General features: G+C 36.9%; 1 protein-coding gene across 4 annotated transcripts in view; it reads right to left on the reverse strand.

Moving 5' to 3' along the window:
* The window catches only part of LOC121380576 (myocyte-specific enhancer factor 2A-like), a 128,677-nt gene that overhangs the window by 29,748 nt on the left and 74,702 nt on the right, over positions 1 to 24,227 (reverse strand). For all 4 annotated transcript variants that reach the window (XM_041509457.1, XM_041509481.1, XM_041509464.1 and 1 more), the window contains one exon: positions 10,194 to 10,364. In XM_041509457.1, coding sequence (XP_041365391.1) covers positions 10,194 to 10,247 — 54 coding nt within the window. In that variant the 5' untranslated portion in view covers positions 10,248 to 10,364. The remainder of the gene's footprint in view (positions 1 to 10,193; positions 10,365 to 24,227) is intronic.

Consider the following 24,227-nt stretch of genomic DNA (forward strand, 5'->3'; position numbering starts at 1 on the left):
AACAAAATGTGCTGAGTGTGTCATTAAATAAAACATTCCCTTTCCCTTTCCATGTTCCATACTTATGTTTAAAAAAGGGACCTTCAAAAATTTCCAGTTTTTAGGGGTTTTATTGTATATGAATATGATTTACATGAATTTAATATATATATATATATATATATATGTAAAATACAGTGGAAAAAGCTGTGAAAAGAATACAAATATCACAGGAATTTTAAAATTTGTAATAAAAATCATATTTTAAAAATTAAAATTAATTTAAGGGATTGCTCATAAATGCAATGTCACATTGATGGTCTTAACAGCAGAGTTTTACTGTATAATATTTAGAATGTTAAAAAAGTAAAAAATGTCCAGTTTAAAAGAGGTATCTGGTTTAAAGAGGTTCTGTTATGAACTGATATATAAAAAGGTACTATAAAAAATATCCTGTAGGGAATTCCATTTTTCAGTGTCTGGTTGTGAAGGAATTCCATTTTACAAAGTGTCTGGTTGTAAAGGAATTCCATTTTACAAAGTATCTGGTTGTGAAGGAATTCCATTTTACAGAGTGAGTGTCTGGTTTTGAGGGAATTCCATTTTACAGTGTCTGGTTTTGAGGGAATGCCATTTTACAGAGGTGTCTGGTTTTGAGGGAATTCCATTTTACAGAGTGTCTGGTTTTGAGGGAATTCCATTTTACAGAGGTGTCTGGTTTTGATGTAATTTCAATTTAATGAAGGTCCAGTTGTGAGGGAATTCCATTTTACAGAGGTGTCTGGTTTTGAGGGAATTCCATTTTACAGAGTGTCTGGTTTTGAGGGAATTCCATTTTACAGAGGTGTCTGGTTTTGATGTAATTTCAATTTAATGAAAAGTAAAGTTTGTTTTATTTAACGACGCCACTAGAGCACATTGATTTTTTATCTTATCATCGGCTATTGGACGTCAAACATATGGTCATTCTGACACTGTTTTTAGAGGAAACCCGCTGTCGCCACATAGGCTACTCTTTTTACGACAGGCAGCAAGGGATCTTTTATTTGCGCTTCCCACAGGCAGGATAGCACAAACCATGGCCTTTGTTGAACCAGTTATGGATCACTGGTCGGTGCAAGTGGTTTACACCTACCCATTGAGCCTTGCGGAGCATTCACTCAGGGTTTGGAGTCGGTATTTGATTTAAAAATCCCATGCCTCGACTGGGATCCGAACCCAGTACCTACCAGCCTGTAGACCGATGGCCTAACCACGACGCCACCGAGGCTGGTCAATTTAATGAAGGTCCAGTTGTGAGGGAATTCCATTTTACAGAGGTGTCTGGTTTTGAGTGAATTTCAATTTAATGAAGGTCCAGTTGTGAGGGAATTCCATTTTCCAGAGGTGTCTGGTTTTGATGTAATTTCAAATTAATGAAGGTCCAGTTGTGAGGGAATTCCATTTTACAGAGGTGTCTGGTTTTGATGTAATTTCAATTTAATTAAGGTCCAGTTGTGAGGGAATTCCATTTTACAGAGGTGTCTGGTTTTGATGTAATTTCAATTTAATTAAGGTCCAGTTGTGAGGGAATTCCATTTTACAGAGGTGTCTGGTTTTGATGTAATTTCAATTTAATGAAGGTCCAGTTGTGAGGGAATTCCATTTTACAGAGGTGTCTGGTTTTGAGGGAATTCCATTTTACAGAGTGTCTGGTTTTGAGGGAATTCCATTTTACAGAGGTGTCTGGTTTTGATGTAATTTCAATTTAATGAAGGTCCAGTTGTGAGGAAATTCCATTTTACAGAGGTGTCTGGTTTTGATGTAATTTCAATTTAATGAAGGTCCAGTTGTGAGGGAATTCCATTTTACAGAGGTGTCTGGTTTTGAGGGAATTCCATTTTACAGAGTGTCTGGTTTTGAGGGAATTCCATTTTACAGAGGTGTCTGGTTTTGATGTAATTTCAATTTAATGAAGGTCCAGTTGTGAGGGAATTCCATTTTACAGAGGTGTCTGGTTTTGATGTAATTTCAAATTAATGAAGGTCCAGTTGTGAGGGAATTCCATTTTACAGAGGTGTCTGGTTTTGATGTAATTTCAATTTAATGAAGGTCCAGTTGTGAGGAAATTCCATTTTACAGAGGTGTCTGGTTTTGATGTAATTTCAATTTAATGAAGGTCCAGTTGTGAGGGAATTCCATTTTACAGTAGTGTGGTTTTGAAGGGTTTTACTATATTTTTTCTTATTTCAGAAAATATAGGTCAGGTATAGGGCTTAATGTGCACATTCAGAGCAAGCTGTCGTAGTGCACACCTGTCATGGGCTTAGGTGCCGGCCTCGGCCACGTCCTCTGTGAAAAAAATACATGGACCTGTATGCATTTATAATGCAATCAAATTGTGATTGCTCAATTGTACAGAAAGTGATCTCCTTTAAATGCATTAAAAACCAATTCTACAATTGAACTGTCAGTGTTTCAAATTGAAAAACAAGAGATAAACAAGCTGATCAATAACAAGCCAACTAGTAGCAGACATCAATTGGCTGAGGGGCAGTCATACATCCTCATCAAAGAGACAAGTAGCAGACGACACGGGCAGCCATGTTTATCTTTTAGGACGAGTAACATTTCTTCAAAGCACACCACTTAGCATTGTGTTTTAATGATTTCAACTTCCCCTTGGGTCAGTACCCGAGGCTTTAGGTGCGGTGTGGGATGTGTTAGCAAATGAGCATGTAGTCTTTCCAGGGTTTTATCTACCAATTATCTAAGGACAAATATTGGCCTCCAGTTATATGGATATAGTTCACTCAAAATTCACACTTTTTGATCCAGCGATGAAAATTTACTGAGGATTAATGCAACCATAACTATATTATTATGAGTCAATTGAATCCCCCCCTAGAAAGAATTAAGAATGGAAAGAAAATAATATGCTTTAAAACATCCCAATATGTTGTTGATATAATTATCCAAGTTGTATATAAGGCCAAATAAACAAAAAGAGTTGGTGATCGTCCCCGCCCGTACCTGAAAAATGCACCCACCCCTGAATTTATTTTATTTTTTATTTTGTTCAAAACTGTTAAAAATGCATCGAGATAGCAGCAATTCAACTTTTGTAAGCACTGTAATGGGTTAAACCATCACCAGGTCCATCTGGCAGACAGTGAAGAACTACAACTTCCAGGAGCATGTGCTGTTGGCTGCTACTCCCGCAAACAAAATGGTCTCCAGGTTTTTATAAAGTTTTTCACAGAAATGTAAACATTAAATCTTCAACTATATGCCCATAAAAAAATATTAGAAGCAAATAATTTAATGTACTAGAAAAAAAAGAAGAAGAAATGTTTCCGGCAAGTTTGCCGTCTTTGTGCAAAACATCTGTCTGTGATGGCACTACCTAGCAGCCAATTATCACCTTACCCGATTCTGAAGGTTTATCGATTTCATACAACTTGTTATGACATGGCATTGGACATATGTTTAAGGACCCCACAGAGATCTCAGAGAGAAAACTAGCTTCTTCCTCTTGATGGTCTCTTATTTTATACTGTATCACACACATAGCACCGAGGAATCTTTTACATACACAGACAAGACATTACACAATCACTGCCTTTACTTGTTACATGTACACCAGTTGTGGACCACTGGCTGGAACATCAACTATAGCCCAATGGGTCCACCAATGACAGGGGTGGAAATCGGGCTCTGTAAAGTAAAGTTTGTTTTATTTAACGACGCCGCTAGAGCACATTGATTTTTTATCTTATCATCGGCTATTGGACGTCAAACATATGGTCATTCTGACACTGTTTTTAGAGGAAAACCGCTGTCGCCACATAGGCTACTCTTTTTACGACAGGCAGCAAGGGATCTTTTATTTGCGCGTCCCACAGGCAGGATAGCACAAACCATGGCCTTTGTTGAACCAGTTATGGATCACTGGTCGGTGCAAGTGGTTTACACCTACCCACTGAGCCTTGCGGAGCACTCACTCAGGGTTTGGAGTCGGTATGTGGATTAAAAATCCCATGCCTCGACTGGGATCCGAACCCAGTACCTACCAGCCTGTAGACCGATGGCCTGCCACGACGCCACCGAGGCCAGTCGGGGTCTGAGAAAAAAAAAGAAAAAAAAAAACCAGTCCATTTTATAGCCTAGAAATTCACCTGCTAAAACCACCAAAGACTTGCAGGTCATTTTCCAAAAGATATATGTATGTACAGTCAAACCTCTCAAAACCAGACCCTCTGTAAACCAGAAATCCCTCAAAACCAGACCCTCTGTAAACCAGAATTCCCTCAAAACCTGACGTTTTTCATGGTCCCTTTTAAATATCTGTACAGAAGAGAACCTCTCTAAACTGGATACCTCTCTAAACCAGACTTTTTAGTTGGTCCCTAGGGTGTCTGGTTTAGAGGAGTTCCACTGTATGTATCTCACCTGCTATTTAGCTTGTGGTTCTGCTTTAGTTTAATTCCACAACACTCAGAGGTCCTAACTTCACACATTATCCCAAACCATCCCTCACCCCAAAACGTATCTTATTTCTAGCAATCAAGCCTTTTTTGTTTTTCTTAACAGGACCTGGTATTTTAAAATAATAACAGCAAAAAAGTTTATTCTGTTTAATGACACCACTAGAGCATACTGATTGTTTAATCCTCGGCTATTGGGTGTCAAACATTTGGTAATTTTGACATATAGTCTTAGAGAGGAACCACACTACATTTTTCAATTAGTAGTAAGGGATCTTTTATATGTACCATCCCACAAACAGGATAGCACATACCACAGCCTTTGATATACCAGACATGGTATTTTACTTGTTATTTCGAGTTCTGAATGGGGATTGATCCTGAGAATGATTGTGCATCAGGGAAGCATTTTGCCACTGGGCTACACACACATCCTGCCCTATATGGGAATATGCCGTTTATTACACATTGGTTTTTCAGGGGGCAGGACGTAGCCTGGTGGTAAAGCACTCGCTTGATGCACGGTCGGTCTGAGATCGATCCCAGTCGGTGGGCCCATTGGGCTATTTCTTGTTCCAGCCAGTGCACCATGACTGCTACATTAAAAGGCTGTGGAATGTGCTATCCTGTCTGTGGGATGGTGCATATGAAAGATCCCTTGCTACTGATGAAAAAATGTAACGGCTTTAATCTCTATGACTGTGTCAAAAATTACCATATGTTTAACATCCAACAGCAGATGATTAATAAATCAATGTGCTCTAGTGGTGTCGTTAAACAAAACAAACTTTTTTTCTTTTTTTTTGTTCTTTCAGAGTCCTGGATCTTAGGAAAACTAGTAACCCATATTATTTAGCATTTTTTGCTTTGAAGAAATTTTAACTACACCCTTCACACGATCAGTATGATATACAGAATCTACATGGTATGTTATTATTAAAGACTTTTCTTTTCTTCTTAAAAATAATAAATGTAAAAAAAATCCCCACAAAGCTGTTTGTTATTATTAAAGACTTTCTTTTCTTCTTCAAAATAATAAATGTATAAGAACACAAATCTGTTTAATTTTAACTGCCGTTTTTAACAAAATAAGGTCAGAAGATAAGTTAGGGTGTTTTTTCTTTATGTATTTGCATAATAAATGACTATATACAGACAGGAAACCTCCCAAATAAGAGAAACTAAGTGGTATCAATCATGTGTCTCTCCTGGTCTCCGGAATGAGCAGGACAGGGTGTTTCCGTCTCTAAGGTTCTTGGTGTAAGAGAAATGATGAGAGAACATTGGGCTGGCATACCTGTTGGATTATATATACACGACAATCATTGCAAACAGAAGCACGGCAGACGTGCAGTGTTGACACAATACATCTAACTTCACTGTCACACCCCTGCATGCCAAGGGGCCTTGTTGGGGATCCCAAGTTGTCGCAGGTTAAATAAAAAAATAAAAATTAATGACACCACTAGAGCACATTGATTTATTTATCATTGGCTATATTGGATGTCAAACATTTGGTAATTCTGACATATAGTCTTAGAAAGGAAACCCACTACAGTTTTCTATTAGTAGCAAGGGGTCTTTTATATGAATCATTAAGTTGTCACAGATTATGTTTATTGGATAAAGTTTGTGACAACCTTGTGAGATAAATTTAAAAAACATTATTATTAGAAGGAAAGTTTTTTCCAGTTAATTTGTGAGAAAAAAAGAGAAAAAAAAGAGTAATATTTTTAACATTTCACAAAGTAAACTAGGAGAAGACAGAATTAAAAAAATTTCAATTAAAATGTTTTTGGGGTTTTTTACAAAAAATTTTTTTTATAAATTTCCAAAATATCTCTTTTAGTTTATGGACGGTACCCCAGAGAATCATTGTACCAAGCTTCAGAACAATTCAAAACTGTAAAAGACAGACTTCAAAAAAAAAGTTGATGGATGGACAGACATATGGATGGACAGACGGATGGATGGACAGATGGACACCCAACAGATCAGTATTAGAAAAGCTCCCCTAACAGGAATACAGACAGGAAATATTCTAGTTAAGAGAGACTAACATCAATACATGATCCTTTTTCCTTTTAGTCAAAAAGACATTTTAATACAAGATTTTTAATTTTTTCTAAAAATGAAATTGAAATAGTTTTTAGTGGAAATGAAAGCATACCTAATCTACGTAATGTCATTTCCTGATCTTTGACAAAACTTTGCAAAACATTTTTCTGTATGGTTTTAACTTTACTTTATTGTAATTTTTCATAGCAACTATCAATTGTGAATATCCATTTTGGAAGATATTTTGTCGATATTATATGGTAGGTTTCTAGTGACCAATGAGACAACGCAGGGGATGAAACCAAGTTGCCAGCTGTCATGTCAGCTACTCCTATCAATTAGCACCAAAGGATCACACATACCATAACCTTTAATATTCCGGTTGCAGAGCGGAGATTTGGTAAACAAGATTTTCAGACACAGTCACCCATCCCTTTTTTACTTAGTGCCAGCAAGGACTGGTTTATCATCTACCAATATTGCAAATATACTGAATCTCACTGGAAAATGGTCAAACCCCCCCCCCCCCCCCCACCCAAATCAAATCCAAACAATGTTCTCCTTTTTTCTCCTCAATACATTTTTCAGGGGAACATGTCTCGACCCGTTCCAGTAAACATCACTTGCCACCCCCACCCCCTGCTAAAATTCATTGGAACATCACTAGTGATATTTACTTAAAACTAAATGTTGAAATGATCTTTAAAAGACTGAAACCCTAACTACCATACATAACTAAAGATGTTTTTGAGCATTTAAGATCAAACCCAAAGAACATTATTTTATGCAAAAAGAAAGAGAAAAAAAGAAGAAAAAAAAGAAAGAAAAAAAAAGATACCCCACCCCCCCACCTAAAAAAAATTACCTACAAAATACAATAACTGAAATTGTATAAAATGTTGATAAATCGAATCCCTGCGTTTACAAATTCCATGAAAATTCCAGTCTTTGCATGACCGATATGACCCCTGTATGAAACAGTACACTGTCTCCAAGATGGTCATCCCTCCCGGACGATTTCACCCACAAGAAGGAAACCAGTCGTCCGGCTCTAATTAGCCCAACTGACCACCACGGAGTTTCTTCACGAATTCGGTCAGTGGCCACTTGTTCCAGGTCTACGATTACCCTGGTTAATGAAGCAGACTTTCAAACAATAGGCACAATGTCTTGTCCATCACAGACATGGACGTGGGTTCCCCAGTTCAGAATTCTACAAATGTCTTAAAATATTTACTTTTAATGGCCATGCTACTACACACACAACCGAACAATTTAGTGACACCCAACTTAACATGAGTAGATAAAAAAACAAAAAACATGACTGTACTGTTCACCAGCCCTATACACAGTTTGGAGTGTGGTCACTTGGATAAAGTAATAACATGGAAAGGAGTTTTAAACTATTATAGTACCTGTATAAGTATATAAGATGGAGGGGTCAGGAGGGTCAACTGCCCCTCCACCAGCACTTCTCATCCCCATCCCCCACCCCCGGTGTTGGAGCGAATCAATGCAATTAAGGCAAACAACTATGAAGATGTGTGGACAAACTGAGCTAGTCCTAAACCTGTTCACCACACATTTCCATCATTCTACCCACAGTATTAGTTGTAATCCAAGTTAAAATGCATATAGTGATTCGTTTGCTACCCTATATAGCTGTTTGGTAGTAATAAAATTATGAATAAATGTTGTCCACATTCAGGCATTTTTGTTTAATTTGGGCAAAAACTTGCCTGACCACTACAAAAATGGAAGCTTGAATGCCTATGAGTAGTAATAGGTTACAGATGATGGAAGGAAGGAAATGTTTCATTTAACGACACACTCAACACATTTTATTTACGGTAATATGGCATCGGACATATGGTGAAGGACCACACAGATATTGAAGGAGGAAACCTGCTGTCGCCACTTCATGAGCTATTCTTTTCGATTAGCAGCAAGGGATCTTTTATATGCACCATCCCATAGACAGGATAGCACATACCACGGCCTTTGATGTACCAGTCGTGGTACACTGGCTAGAGTGAGAAATAGCCCAATGGGCCCACCTACCAGGATCGATCCCAAATAGACTGTGCCTCAAGCGAGTGCATTACCACTGGGCTACGTCTGGCCCCCATGGAAGCCTGAATGCCTATGAGTAGTAATATAGCTACTTGGTATCTAATATACAGATAATGTTGGAGAAAAGGTAAATTATCACACCAACACTAATAGCAAAGAATGCATGACAAATATTTTATTGATTTAAAACAAGAGCAAGCAAAATTTTATATGGGAATATCCTAAATTATTTATTAAAACTCCTTTACACTGGACCCTCTGTAACTGAAATTCCTTCAAAACTGGACATTTTTCATAATTCCTTTTTAAATATTGGTACAGAACACAACCTCTCTAAACTGGATATGCCGTAAAACCAACTTTTTTTTACTTTGTCCTGTGGGTGTCTGGTTTAGAGGGGTTTAACTGTGTATATACATGTACCTAGATATATTTGAGACATCACATTGTGTTGTTACATGTTTGTGTGTTTATCATCTTGTATGCTTCCCCATGGGGTGTACTGATTCTATAAAATGTAATTCAATTCCATCCACATAACTGACATTCAATCTGGCATGCAGGCGGGACATAGCCCAGTGGTAAAGCGCTCGCTTGATGCGTGGTCCATTTGGGATTGATCCCCATCTGTGGGCCCATTGGTCTATTTCTCCTTCCAGCCAGTGCACCACGACTGGTATATCAAAGGCCATGGTATGTGCTATCCTGTATGTGGGATGGTGTGTATAAAAGATCTCTTGCTACTAATGGAAAAATGTAGCGGGGTTTCCTCTCTAAGACCATATGCGAAAATTACCAAATGTTTGACATCCAATAGCCAATGATTAATAAATCAATGTGCTCTAGTGGTGTTGTTAGACAAAAGAAACTTTAATTTTCAATCTGACGTCAAATTGTTGTATTTCAAACAGACATTAATTATGATGCTGATCATGAATTAAATTTGGTCGACAATTCCGTCAGGATATATAGTTACTCCAGAGCTACATAGCACTAGGTTACTTTTTTTTTCAAAATTAAAAAATAATAATTGGCAATTTTCAATTTTATTTGGCAATTTGAATATGTATTCACCAACTACATTTTTGGCATGTCAGTAAGAAAAACTATTATACTTTGCAATAACATAATAATGAGAAACACAAAAAGCTTGGGGAAGTTTTTTTTCACCATTCTTATAGTGGGATATTGCTTAATGGTAGAGTGATGTTTCTCCTGTTTCAACCAGTCCGTCCCCCCACCATAACTGGTATATCAAAGTCTATAGTATGTACTGTCCTGTCAACAAAGAGTGCATATAAAAAAAACTCTTATTGCGGGCTTTTTAGCTTCACTTTCCTTCTCTCCCTCACACCTCTTTCTTTCTCTATTTTCTTTCTATTCTCTCCATCCCTCCCCCTTTTCTCTCTCTCTCTCTCTCTCTCTCTCTCTCTCTCTCTCTCTCTCTCTCTCTCTCTCTCTCTCTCTCTCTCTCTCTCTCTCTCTCTCTCTCTCTCTCTCTCTCTCGTTAGACACCAAACAGCTGTAGTTTAAAATGTACTGAGGTGTCATTAAACAATATATTTTCAAACATTAAATTAAAATGAAAAAAACACCCAGATTAAAATGTGTATTTACCTGCCGGTTACGTTCATCTCCTATACGCGAGATCTGTATCTTCTTGCGCCCCATTTTACTGTTGTTCGAGGCTTTGCTTGATTCAGCCAATGTTAAGCCGTATGTAGAACCACGTATAAATAAGTCCCCAAATTCTACAAATAAGTCTATCCAATGATGTCAGCACAGATTCTGAAAAACAGAAAATATCCCCCAAAAAGTTAATCAAAAATTACTTTTATGAAACACACCAATGGATCCAACAGAAGAATACATTTAATCAACTGCTGCTAAAAATAAATTAGTTCCAGCCACGAATTTTAATAATAATTTGATGATTTTACATTCACAGAGTAATATCCAACTGTGGTGCTGTCACACATCTAAATATACCTACATTTATATAATAGGCTTCTTAATTACTACTGCCAGAGAAAGAGCTTTTCTGCCATCTTTCCAGTTTACAGATTACACATATATCCTAGCTGTATAGACAGACCAGTGTGTGTATTCTACAGACCAGTGTGTGTATTCTACAGACCAGTGTGTGTATTCTACAGACCAGGGGCTGGACATAGCTCAGTGGTACAGCGCTCGCCTGATGTGTAATCGATCTAGGATCGATTCCCGTCGGTGGGCACATTGGGTTATTTCTCATTCCAGTCAGTGCTCCACAACTGGTGTAACAAAGGCCATGGTATGTACTATCCTGTCTGTGGGATGGTGCATATAAAAGATCCCTTGCTGCTAATAAAAAAAAGAGTACCGGTAGCCCATGAAATGGTGACAGCGGGTTTCCTCTCTCAATATCTGTGTGGTCCTTGACCATATGTTCGACACCATGTAACTACAGACCAGTATATGTATTCTACACCAACATATTCTAGACCTGGGCCCCGTTGCACATAGTGATCTTAGCCCTAAGATTACCCTATGCATTCAAGTTGATCTTAGGGCTAAGATCACTTCATGGAACAGGGCCCAGTGCATGTATTCTGAACCACTACTTATATATTTTAAAGACCAGTGCATATTTTGAAGACTGGTATACATTGTATATATATCCTATGGACCAGTACATGTATTCTATAAACTAGTACACATATATCCTATGGACCAGTACATGTATTCTATAAACTAGTACACATATATCCTACAGAACAGTGCATATATTCTATAAACTAGTACATTATATATCCTACAGAACAGTGCATATATTCTATAAACTAGTACATTATATATATATATATATATATATATATATATATATATATATATATATATATCTGTCTATTTATCTATCTATCTATCTATCTATCTATCTATCTATCTATCTATATATATATATACATATATATATATACACACATACAACCGTGTCCGGTGTATCGGCGCGTCCGGTGATTCGGCGCACTTGGTATTTTGCTTGAGTATGCTTAGGAAGTTGTCATGTTGTCGGAGTTTTTAACGAATTAAAGTTCAATTCCTTTTTCAATAAGTATCAACATATTTATTGTTAAGGGTGCAATTTTTTTTTTTAGAATTATCAATAATTATATAATAATTTCAAAATAAATCATTCACCTGTTTTCGTGTTTATAAACGCGAAGTAGGTCATCCTTACTGATATTAAGAATGTTAAAACCAGTCTAAAAACACCTTTCCCACATTTTAAAAATTATAGTAAACAGTATAAATGTAATTATTTTTGTTCAGTTATTTTTTATTTAAACCGAAAAAGAAAACACAGACAAATGCAAACAAAACGAAAATTGTACAGCTTAATTGACAGTCATTCCAGTTCACAATTGTCACATTGTTATAAAAAAATAAAAGTGAAATAAGATCCATGTGTGTGCACAATCTATCCGAGAAAAATAAAAATCCATGTAGGCATCTTAGCCATGCATGACAATGAACATGTATGCATCTGCAGTACTGTGCCACTCAAGAAAACGATTCCGAAACTGATCATGAGAAGGGTAATGTGTGATCGTTCATTTTCATAGTAATATTTTTAACAAGACAAAACAAAAAAGTGCTAAAATAATTCTGGGACAATAGTGTAGCGTTTATAGGCTAAAAGTGAGGTCATGGGCGGTTTACAAATAGCGGGGTCAACGATCCACATCTACTGCGCCGAATCACCGGACATGCAAATCGTTTTGGATACAAGGGGGTGCCTATATTTATGCACCATTTAAAAATATTTATTTACTACAGACATAAAACAGTTTGTAGTGTATTTCAGATTATGCACTTCTTCATTGGTAAGAGACGCATTTTATTAAATATTTCACAATGTTCATATAGAAAATGGTCCTTGAAAGCTTAGGTGCGCCGATACACTGGACAGCACTGTACGTGTGTGTGTGTGTGTGTGTGTGTGTGTGTGTGTGTGTGTGTGTGTGTGTGTGTGTGTGTGTGTGTTCTAGACCAGTACATGTATTCTATCTTGCTGACCAGTAGATATTATAGACCAGTATGTGCTTGACGACTACACCATCGAGGTCGGGCAGTCCCACAACAGGTATGTGTATATCTTACAGAAAGCAAGCCACCGTGTCAAACGAGTCACCAGTATGACAGGCCATGTCCTCAAATACCCTCCATGAGGTCCAGAGGCCATGCCGTGACCTGTTTGTCCAATGCTGGAGTACGCTGTGGTCCGACTATTAACACACTTAGTAGGTAATCGACCCATCCACTGGGCACCTCGGGGGTTCATACACATATCATGTCACATTACAACCAATCCACCATTGCTGGGTCAGTCAAGTGTGGCCAGTCATCACTGTACAATGATCACCGTTAACGGGTGGCTGGGTAATTGTTCTCTAACTGTAAACAGTAGGATATGGAGAGGTTTGTTGCACCTCCAGGATTAATTCACACAGCATTACAAACTGTGAATATACTACAAGTATAGCACTGTCTAACTAAATAACAAACAAAAATATTTTAACAAAAACATTTTTAAAAATAAAAATAAAACTAATGTAAAGAAACCCTTTTCTCTTAATTAAAGCTCACAGGTAGAAAATTTTGTGGATAAAGAAGAAGTTTGTTTTGTTTAACGACATCACTAGAGCACATTGATATGTTAATCATCGGCTATTGGATGTCAAACATTTGGTAATTCTGATTCGTAGTCAACAGAGGAAACCCACTACATTTTTCCTAATGCAGCAAGGGATCTTTTATATGCACTTTCTGACAGACAGGAAAGCAAATACCACAGCCTTTGACCAGTTGTGGTGCACTGGTTGGAATGAGACAAAAATCAAATCAGTTGAACAGATCCACTGAGAGGATTTGATCGTGCGACGCAAGCATCTCAAGCGAGTGCTCAACCAACCAAGCTAAATCCTGCCCCATTGTGTGGATGATACACCAATAAATACTTTAAAAGATTTTCTTAAATATCGGAGTACATATCAAGAATTGACAACAAGAACTGGTTACATGTATGGCAAAACTTATTGCTTGTGTTTTTTTGGTTGGTTTTTTTTTGGGGGGGTACAAAGAAAAGAAAAAAATAAGATTACTGTAAAGAAACCCTTTTCTCTTATAATGTTCTCAGAGATAACATTTAAATACACATCAAGACTAAGTTAAGTCATCTTGGAGTTGTATATTTTATTAGCCATAACTTTTCAAAGGGAATAAAAACATGATTTGAATGTCCCCTAGATGACACTTGACAAATATCACAGTTTACTCTTCTGGCTGTAGCTTGACAAAGGAATACAACACTGTCAGATTTATATACTACTGTAATTTACTGGGCCATTCTGATGGCACATAATACAAGAAATATCTCATGACTGCGAAACCCAGCCTCGGCAGGGCAGTGGTTAAGCCATCAGACCAGTCTATCATGAACCATTTTAAAAATTTAACAATTTATCAATCTTAGTTAAAGTGTTATAATTACAAACTTTCCGAATTTATACGATTTACTGTATTCTGATTGGCTGATGTCACTAAAAAACCAAGCGTTATCCTTCCATAAACCTCATAAAAATATGTCATCACGGAAGACCAAGATCGAGATAACCGCACAACACCAACAGTCACTACACGTAAACAAAAGTTAATACCAAGGTCACTTTGCGATAGAAAAACACAAGACAAATCTGCACATGAAATTGTTTCATTTTCTAAAAAGAAGTTATAATAAAGGTATATACACTGTTTTTGTTGATTCAATACTTATTTTTATTTTTAGCGGACAATTTCCAATAGTATGTATACATGTATTCCTACGCTTATTTACAGAACATGGTTGACGGTAAGAACGAAAGAAATTATTTTTGAGTGTTTTAAGGTACACTTCTTGTACTGTCTGTAATTATAAGAATTGTTTCTAATTTTTTAGGAATTTATCGATGTATAAAAGTCACAAATGTAGTATAAAATCGCTTCGCTACGCTACGCGATTTTATACCATTTGTGACTTTTATACATCGATAAATTCCTAAAAAATTAGAAACAATTCTTATATAACAAATGGCTGAACTTTCACATCATTCATAATTTTGTGAAATGTCCTGGATGGATGGATGGATGGATGGATGGATGGATAAGATAGATAAGATATGGTTGGATGGATGGAAGGAAGGAAGGAAGGAAGGAGGGAGGGAGGGAGGGAGGGATAAATAAGATATGGTTGGATGGATGGATGGATGGATGGATGGAAGGGTAGATGGATGGATGGATGAGATAGATAAGATATGGTTGGATGGATGGAAGGAAGGAAGGAAGGAAGGAAGGAGGGAGGGAGGGAGGGAGGGAGGGAGGGAGGGATAAATAAGATATGGTTGGATGGATGGATGGATGGATGGATGGAAGGGTAGATGGATGGATGGATGAGATAGATAAGATATGGTTGGATGGATGGATGGGAGAAAGGAAGGAATGAAGGATGAATGGATGGATGGATGGATGGATGAATGGATGGATGGATGGATGGATATAAAACTTGAGAAATGGATAATGTTAAAATATATATATATATATGTTTATATTAATACATAATTTCACTATATGTAGCTGTTATTTATATATTATTATCTCTATCATATTTGTCTAAGTTATCCATATATGATAGGTAAGACCAACAGTAAATTCTAGAACTCTTGACTCAATGGATTTCACGCTATATAATAGGTATATAAAATCAAATAAATTATACTTCATATAAACATTCCATATTTGGAACAGCATGAATATAATATTATGACATTAAAAAGGTTTAAAACAATCATAATAAAAACATAAAAATATAATAAAATGTCTGTTACATTCATTACACTATAACATCATCCCATTGGTCCAGCCGTAGAGACATTATTTGTCAATTTCTCGATGAACATAAAAATACCATTGTCAGCGAACGTCATACCTGATGACATCACTTTACATGGCTACCTTGTCTTACTGAGTGTTATTGTTTAAGAACCAAAACATTATTCAAAATAAAGTATAAACTTTTAGTGTTATTATTAGTAAGTATGTTTCAAATTTAATTATAATTATTGTCTGTTATTTCTTTTACATTCATCTGGGTATGAACAAAAACAATCATCTTTAAACTTATGTAGGAATGGCTTCGCCAATTCACACAGTTTGCAGATATTTTTGGTTCATATCCACATGAACGTAAAAGAAGGAAGGAAATGTTTTATTTAATGACGCACTTAACACATTTTATTTACGGTTATATAGCATCAGACATATGGTGTCAGACATATGGTTAAGGACCATACAGATATTGAAGAAGGAAATCTGCTGTCGCCACTTCATGGGCTACTCTTTTCGATTGGCAGCAAGGGATCTTTTATATGCACCATCCCATAGACAGGATAGCGCATACCACGGCCTTTAATGTACCAGTCATGGTGTGCTGGCTGGAGTGAGAAATAGCCCCAATGGGCACACTGACGGGGATCGATCCCAAACCGACTGTGCATCAAGCGAGCGCCTTACCACTGGGCTACGGAACGTAAAAGAAATAACAGACAATCCTTAAATGAATCAAGTATGCAGTCACATATAGCAACAAGTGTTTTGTACACATTAATGTCCTGTTTGTGTTGCAATAGTTATACAATCGTGTAAGTCAAATTTGTTCTTTTAATCTCTGAATCCTTAATTTTTATGGGCTTAAATGTTATTGATTTTGCTAAAAAAAAAAAAAAAAAATACCCAGAAGTACTTAAATTTGTGGATCAAAAAGACCTGTAGTATTATATTTTATATTATATATTAATAGAATCAGTCACTGTTGTGAGGTATAGATAGATACGGTAATTCCAACCTGAGGGACAAAATGTTTTTTTTGTGAGGGCCAAGGTTTACCGAGTCCCTTACAAAAACGTTTTGTCCCGAGAATTGGAATTGCCTCATCTACTTGTATACTTCACAACAGTGATTAATTCTTTTTCTTGCCTGTTTAATTACAGTAACAAAACATTACTTCTAGTGCAGTGGACAAGAAATACATGTGTTATATATTGGTTGTTCTTAAATATTATGTCAGCTAAACTAGTCCATGAGTGAACCGGCCTCGGTTGCGTCGTGGTTAGACCATCGGTCTACATGCTGGTAGGTACTGGGTTTGGATCCCAGTCGAGGCATGGAATTTTTAATCCAGATACCAACTCCAAACCCTGAGTGAGTGCTTCTCAAGGCTCAATGGGTAGGTGTAAACCACTTGCACCGACCAGTGATCCATATCTGGTTCAACAAAGGCCATGGTTTGTGCTATCCTGCCTGTGGGATGCACAAATAAAAGATCCCTTGCTGCCTGTCATAAAAGAGTAGCCTATGTGGGGGGGGGGGGGGGGAGGGTGTCTCTCGTCCAAACCCCCCGAACCCCCCAGCCTATGCCCCTGCAATATGCATGATGTTCAAAATGTTTACTGTGGAAAACAAACAAGTCACTGAATGCGATTGATAAATAAGACAACAACTAAGAAATACAACTAAAACAATAGTAGAACAGAATTCAGAGGAAACAATAATTATAATTCATAATGCCGGGGAAAAAATTTAATTAAACTTTTAAAGGGATTGTACTGAGTTTGCAGCCATTGTCAGATGTATCCAACTAACAGAGGTCTTTTTGATGACTGAAGTTACATATCAAATACATTTTCTTGTCTAGAATACCAGTGACTGTATATTAGATGTGTTCACAGTCATATGATAAATTTGTAGCAGTCGTTTTTTTTTCTACTAGAAAATATATTAGAACAACACACACATTGTTTACACAGACGCTGATATTATAAACAGGAAAATATCTTTAATATGTAATTTTACTCACCAAAAAGACTTTGACTGTCATAAACACATTACAATGGGAAACTTCTTTCCCTCCCTCCCCATCTCTTACTCCTCTCCCCCCCCCACCCTCTCTCTCTCCCTCCCTCTCTCTCTCTCTCTCTCTCTCTCTCTCTCTCTCTCTCTCTCTCTCTCTCTCTCTCTCTCTTATATACACTAAATGCATTGTAAAACTTACCGTAATATATTCTCCTAGTTTTCTTTTAACCTCCCATTTCAGTTAAAATTTTGGTGCCAACATTTCAATTAACCAACAGCTGGACCAGACTAACTATTCAGTGCAGAACTCGCCAAGGAAACAAAGCAGTTCCTGTGTTTCCATAGCGATACACTCCAGGATTGGCAGTCACCAATATTACTGGCATAATGAACATAACAAATATTGAATATAACCTTATGGACAGGTGGTCTTAGTCCACATGTTTTTATGATACATACAGACTTTGTTATGAACAAAACTGAAAGAAGGTAATGTTTTATTTAATGACGCACTCAACATATTTTATTTACGGTTATATGGCATCAGACATATGGTTAAGAACCATACATATACCGAGAGAGGAAACCTGCTTTCGCCACTTCATGGGCTACTCTTTTTTATCTTTTATATGAACCATCCAACAGACAGGACAGTACATACCACGGCCTTTGTTACACCAGTTATGGAGCACTGGCTGGAACGTGAACAAAATTGAGGGCAGTGATTAATTTCTCCCCAAACTTAGCCCCTTAGCAACATCTAACACCTGAAATGTTTCAAAACATATCCATTTCCAAAAGATACCCAGTTGTATCAAGTCTAAAAATTACCTGTGCAGATTGCATCAGATGAACACATATTTGAAGAGGGTTTTTTGGGGGGGGTTTTCCATCTCCACATTGCAGTGCTCAGGTACAACAAAAATCTTTTAGCCAGTACACCATAACTAGTATATCAAAGGCCATGGTATGTGCTATCCTGTCTGTGGGATGGTGCACATGGATGGTGCACATAAAAGATCCCTTGCTACTAATGGAAACAAAAAGTAGTGGGTTTCCTCTCTAAGACTATATATCACAATTACAAAGTGATTGACATCAATAACTGATGATTAATAAATCAATGAGCTCTAGTGGTGTTGCTAAGCAAATCAAAGTAATATTTTAGCTGAAGCACTATGCCATCGAGGCTGGTCAGTCTCACATATATATGTTTAATCTTACAGAAAGCAAGCCACTATGTCAAAGGAGTAACCAGTATGACCAGCATTTGTTTAACTAACTGGCCATATAATACACAATAAATGAAACCACAGGTATACTATGATGTGCTACAGGCAACCGACTATATGACAGTGTAAGATACATAATTTGAATGGCTGCATCAGGGACATATACGCGTATGCACTAACATTGGCCAGGTGCCAGAAAGAGTGATATTGATGGTTTGGAAAATAAGTCTCTATCCATCACTGTGGACAGCTTGGATGATTAATCCTCAACATAGCAAACCGTCTCAGTACAACGGAGACGATACAGAGAAAACAGCCACGGCTAGGTAGATACACCATCAGATACTTACAGAGAAAACAGCCATGGCCAGGTACATACACCATCAGATACTTACAGAGAAAACAGCCACGGCCAGGTACATACACCATCAGATACTTACAGAGAAAACAGCCACAGCCAGGTACATACACCATCACATACTTACAGAGAAAACAGCCACGACCAGGTACATACACCATCACATACTTACAGAGAAAACAGCCACGGCCAGGTACATACACCATCAGATACTTACAGAGAAAACAGCCACAGCCAGGTACATACACCATCACATACTTACAGAGAAAACAGCCACGACCAGGTATATACACCATCACATACTTACAGAGAAAACAGCCACGGCCAGGTACATACACCATCAGATACTTACAGAGAAAATGGCCATGGCCAGGTACATACACCATCACATACTTACAGAGAAAACAGCCATGACCAGGTACATACACCATCACATACTTACAGAGAAAACAGCCACGGCCAAGTACATACACCATCAGATACTTACAGAAAAAACAGCCACCATCCAATACTTACAGAGAAAACAGCTACGGCCAGGTACATACAGCATCACATACTTACAGAGAAAACGGCCACGGCCAGGTACATACACCATCACATACTTACAGAGAAAATGGCCACAGCCAGGTACATACACCATCACCTACTTACAGAGAAAACAGCCACAGCCAGGTACATACACCATCACATACTTACAGAGAAAACAGCCACGGCCAGGTACATACACCATCACATACTTACAGAGAAAATGGCCACGGCCAGGTACATACACCATCAGATACTTACAGAGAAAACAGCCACGGCCAGGTACATACACCATCACATACTTACAGAGAAAACAGCCACAGCCAGGTACATACACCATCAGATACTTACAGAGAAAACAGCCACGGCCAGGTACATATACCATCAGATACTTACAGAGAAAACAGCCACGGCCAGGTACATATACCATCAGATACTTACAGAGAAAACAGCCACGGCCAGGTACATACACCATCACATACTTACAGAGAATTAAAAACCAGCTTCTCATCCTCTCGCATGCCAATAGTAACAAAACCATGCTATAGAAAGTAAGACATGTTTCATAAAGGTGTTAATTCATAATATGATCACTACAGCAACAAACACTGGTACTTTTACTTTCTCTACTCTTCTAGACTGACAGAAAAGAGGCAGGGGATCAGTCTAAACTGGTACAGATGTTTTACAGACACAAGCAAAAAGACATCCATATGACAGATATAAAACCAGTTGGGGGTTTTCAGTTGTTCACACAAACAATATTGATGTTTTGTTGTTGTTTTTTGTTTTGTGTTGAGGGTTTTTATGTTTGTTTTTTTAAGGATCTCACCCAATGTCTATATTACCACATCTTTTGATGTATCTTTAAATTTCACATTATATTTTAATAGACCCCCCCAGGGAGGTATTATAAAACACAACGTTATAGTAAAATCTGATGACGTCATTTTATATTCGTACATTGTCTTATTGAGCGTTATTGATTATGGATAAAAAATTATTCAAAATAAATATGAACTTTTAGTTATTGTTAGTAAGTATGTTTTAAATGTAGTTATAAGGATTGTCTGTTATTTCTTTTACGTTCATCTAGGTATGAACAAACAAAATAATCCACAAACTTATGTGAGAACGGCTTTGCCAATTTACAGTTTGTACATGATTTGGGTTTTTTATTATCTCCTGGTGATCGTAAGAGAAAAAACAAAGAATTCTTAAATATAATAATAATAATAATAATAATAATCATGCATGTAAATCCTCTATATGTTTTTCTTTGCTATTATATCATTTGTAAATGATAAGTGCAGTGATCTGAACCGATTAACACTCTATACAATACTCGCTGTGTGTGTATAGATATTATTATATAAGCTTGTGTGTCATACTGATACTGAAAGTAAAAGAAGGTATGTAATAAATACAGAACCTCACATACATTGTTTTTATTCCTATTTATTGCACAAGTTTATTTTGCACAAGAATACATACACCACGAGACTGCATAGCAGTCGAGTGGTATGTTCTTGTGCAAAATAAACGAGTGCAATAAATAGGAAGCGAAAACAATATATGTGAGGTTCTGTATTTATTACATACCTTCTTTTACTTTTTACAAATCGGGTTTTAATTTAATGTCATAAATACACTTTCTTAAATCTATGATCAATCCTCCTTTCATGAATTTACTTAACCTTAAGAAGTATACTCTGCGGCAATCTGGTGTAATGTTTCAAATACAATGTCACATAAGTTGTAAATCATACATGACGTCAGTAACTCCAGTAAAAACACAAAGGGAATTCCCCATTTACAAGTTATGGTCCAGATTGCACATGTGTGATACAAAATAAATTTATCACATGGTTTGAAAATATCTTTATCCCTATAGTAAGATTGAATAGGTATGTAAACATGCGTATACACTGAAAAACTAAGCTTCTGGACAAACAACTATAGTTCATGAATATGTACATGTAGATATACACTAATGATCCAAGTCCTCAGGCCACATGTACTCATTTCCCAAAGTCGACCACAGAAGTCAATCAATGTCTAGTTGTCCTGATCATACTAGATAGACTTGTACCAATTAGCATCTCACTGGGTCAAAGTTCGAGGTGCACCCAACTTTTAATATCACACTTAATACCAAATATCATCTCACTGGGTCAAAATTTGAGGTGAACCCAACTTTTAATATCACACTTAATAGCATCTCACTGGGTCAAAGGTTGAGATGCATCCAACTTTTAATATCACACTTATAACCAAATAGCATCTCACTGGATCAAAGTTTGAGGTGCACCCAATGTTTAATATCACACTTAATACCAAATATCATCTCACTTGGTCAAAGTTTGAGATATACCCAACTTTTAATATCAAATTTATAACCAAATATCATTGGGTCAAAGTTTGCGGTACACCCAACTTTTAATATCACACTTAATATCATCTCACTGGGTCAAAATTTGAGGTGCACCCAACTTTTAATATCACACTTGATACCAAATAGCATCTCACTGGGTCAAAGTTTGAGGTGCACCCAACTTTTAATATCACACTTAATACCAAATAGCATCTCACTGGGTCAAAGGTTGAGGTGCACCCAACTTTTAATATCACAGTTAATGCTATCAGTCCTGCCATTAGTGATAAATATGACCATGTTCATTGTCATAAAATGTTTCATCTAGCCAGTAAATTTCTACAATTTAATTTGAACTGTTATCAATGTATCAGCTACTACTGTGCCTCAAACATGTGCCGCGTCCTACTAAACATTGGGGGGGGGGCAGGACATAGCATAGTGGTAAAGTATTCGCTTGATTCGCGGTCAGTCTGGGATCGATCCCGTTGGAAGACTCATTGAGCTGGTATATCAAAGGCTGTGGTATGTACTATCCTGTCTGTTAGATGGTGCAAATAAAAGATCCCTTGCTGCTAAACAAAAAGAGTAGTGACAACAGCAGGTTTCCTCTCTCAATATCTGTGTGGTCCTTAAACACATGTCTGATGCCATATAACCATAAATAAAATGTTTTGAGTGTGTCGTTAAATAAAACATTTCCTTCCTTCCTTCTCAACAATTAACACTAAAAATCATAAATCAATTAATGAAAACACTATGTTCATTAGTATCAGGTAACTTGTTATGGTAAACTACATGCACAGTGAAACCTCTGAAAACCAGACCATCTGTAGACCAGAATTCCCTCAAAACTGGACATTTTTCATGGTCCCTTTTTAAATATTGGTACAGAAAAGAAGCTCTCTAAAATGGATACATCTTAAAACTGGACTTTTGACTTGGTCCCAAGGGTGTCCGATTTAGAAGAGTTTCACTGTATAACTAATTATATTAATTTCACATTATACTGTAAACTGTGGAAAAAATGTGTGCATATATACATTTTCCATTCTCAAGTACAACGATTTCTATGTATCCATTGTTTTCATTGCAGATACTGGTATGCACTGCAGATACTAACAGTTTGTGAAATGTACACATCACAAACATTCTAAAGTATATGTTCACAAAAAAAAAACCACAATGCAATATTAATATGGTGTATAGTAGATAATTATATAAAATCACATTACTTGATAAACACATAACATATATACTTTTGGGGTATATTTTGGTAGAGTAGTGATGAAAAGTTATATATTTTTATATAAAAGGTTACTGGGTTGTTTTTGTTTTTAGAAGGAAGGAAATGTTTTATTTAATGATGCACTCAACACATTTTATTTACAGTTATATGGTGTTGGACATATGGTTAAGGACCACACAGAAATTGAGAGAGGATAACCGCTGTTGCCGCTTCATGGGCTACTCTTTTCGATTAGTAGCAAGGGATCTTTTATATGCACCATCCCACAGACAGGATAGTACATACCACAGCCTTTGTTACACCAGTTGTGGAGCACTGGCTGAACCAAAAATGGGCCAAAGGGCCCACCAACGGGAATCGATCCTGGCTGTTTTTAGAAAACTGTCAATCAGTTTAGGCCTATCTTCAGTGCAATACAGCATAACATTTTATATGATCCTGTGTTATATTATATTATAAACATATTAATGGCAATGAAAGGATGAATGAGTGAGTGAGTGAGTGAGTGAGTGAGTGAGTGAGTGAGTGAATGAATGAATGAATGAATGAATGAATGAATGAATGAATGAATGTTTAATAATACCCCAACACAAAAACAAAAATACATCGGCTATTGGGTGTCATACTACGGTAAACGCAAAAAGTAAATATTAATGGCAATTGTGAGACTGTACAAATTTAAGTCTTACCTCGTCTTTAATCCATTATAGTGTTGACAGTCCAGTCAAGTATATAGAGTTTTGACAGTCTCAATCCAGTTGCCTAATGCCTTAACCTCAGTGATGAAATTAACCTCAGTGCTGAAATACCCATGCAGCAGCTACTGCAATCATAACCATACGGTAATGAAAGCCAATGAGGTCAAACCATTTGTTCTACAGGGATGTGTGGTACAGCAGAAGGAAGGAAAGCAGCACTAAACTAAAAGGTAAGGCATGCCCACGGCAGGTGGTCACAGCCAAGTGTCCTTTTTATGATTTGTCCATTT

This window comes from Gigantopelta aegis, chromosome 2, assembly GCF_016097555.1.
Source record: "Gigantopelta aegis isolate Gae_Host chromosome 2, Gae_host_genome, whole genome shotgun sequence".
In the NCBI taxonomy this organism is placed as follows: domain Eukaryota; kingdom Metazoa; phylum Mollusca; class Gastropoda; order Neomphalida; family Peltospiridae; genus Gigantopelta; species Gigantopelta aegis.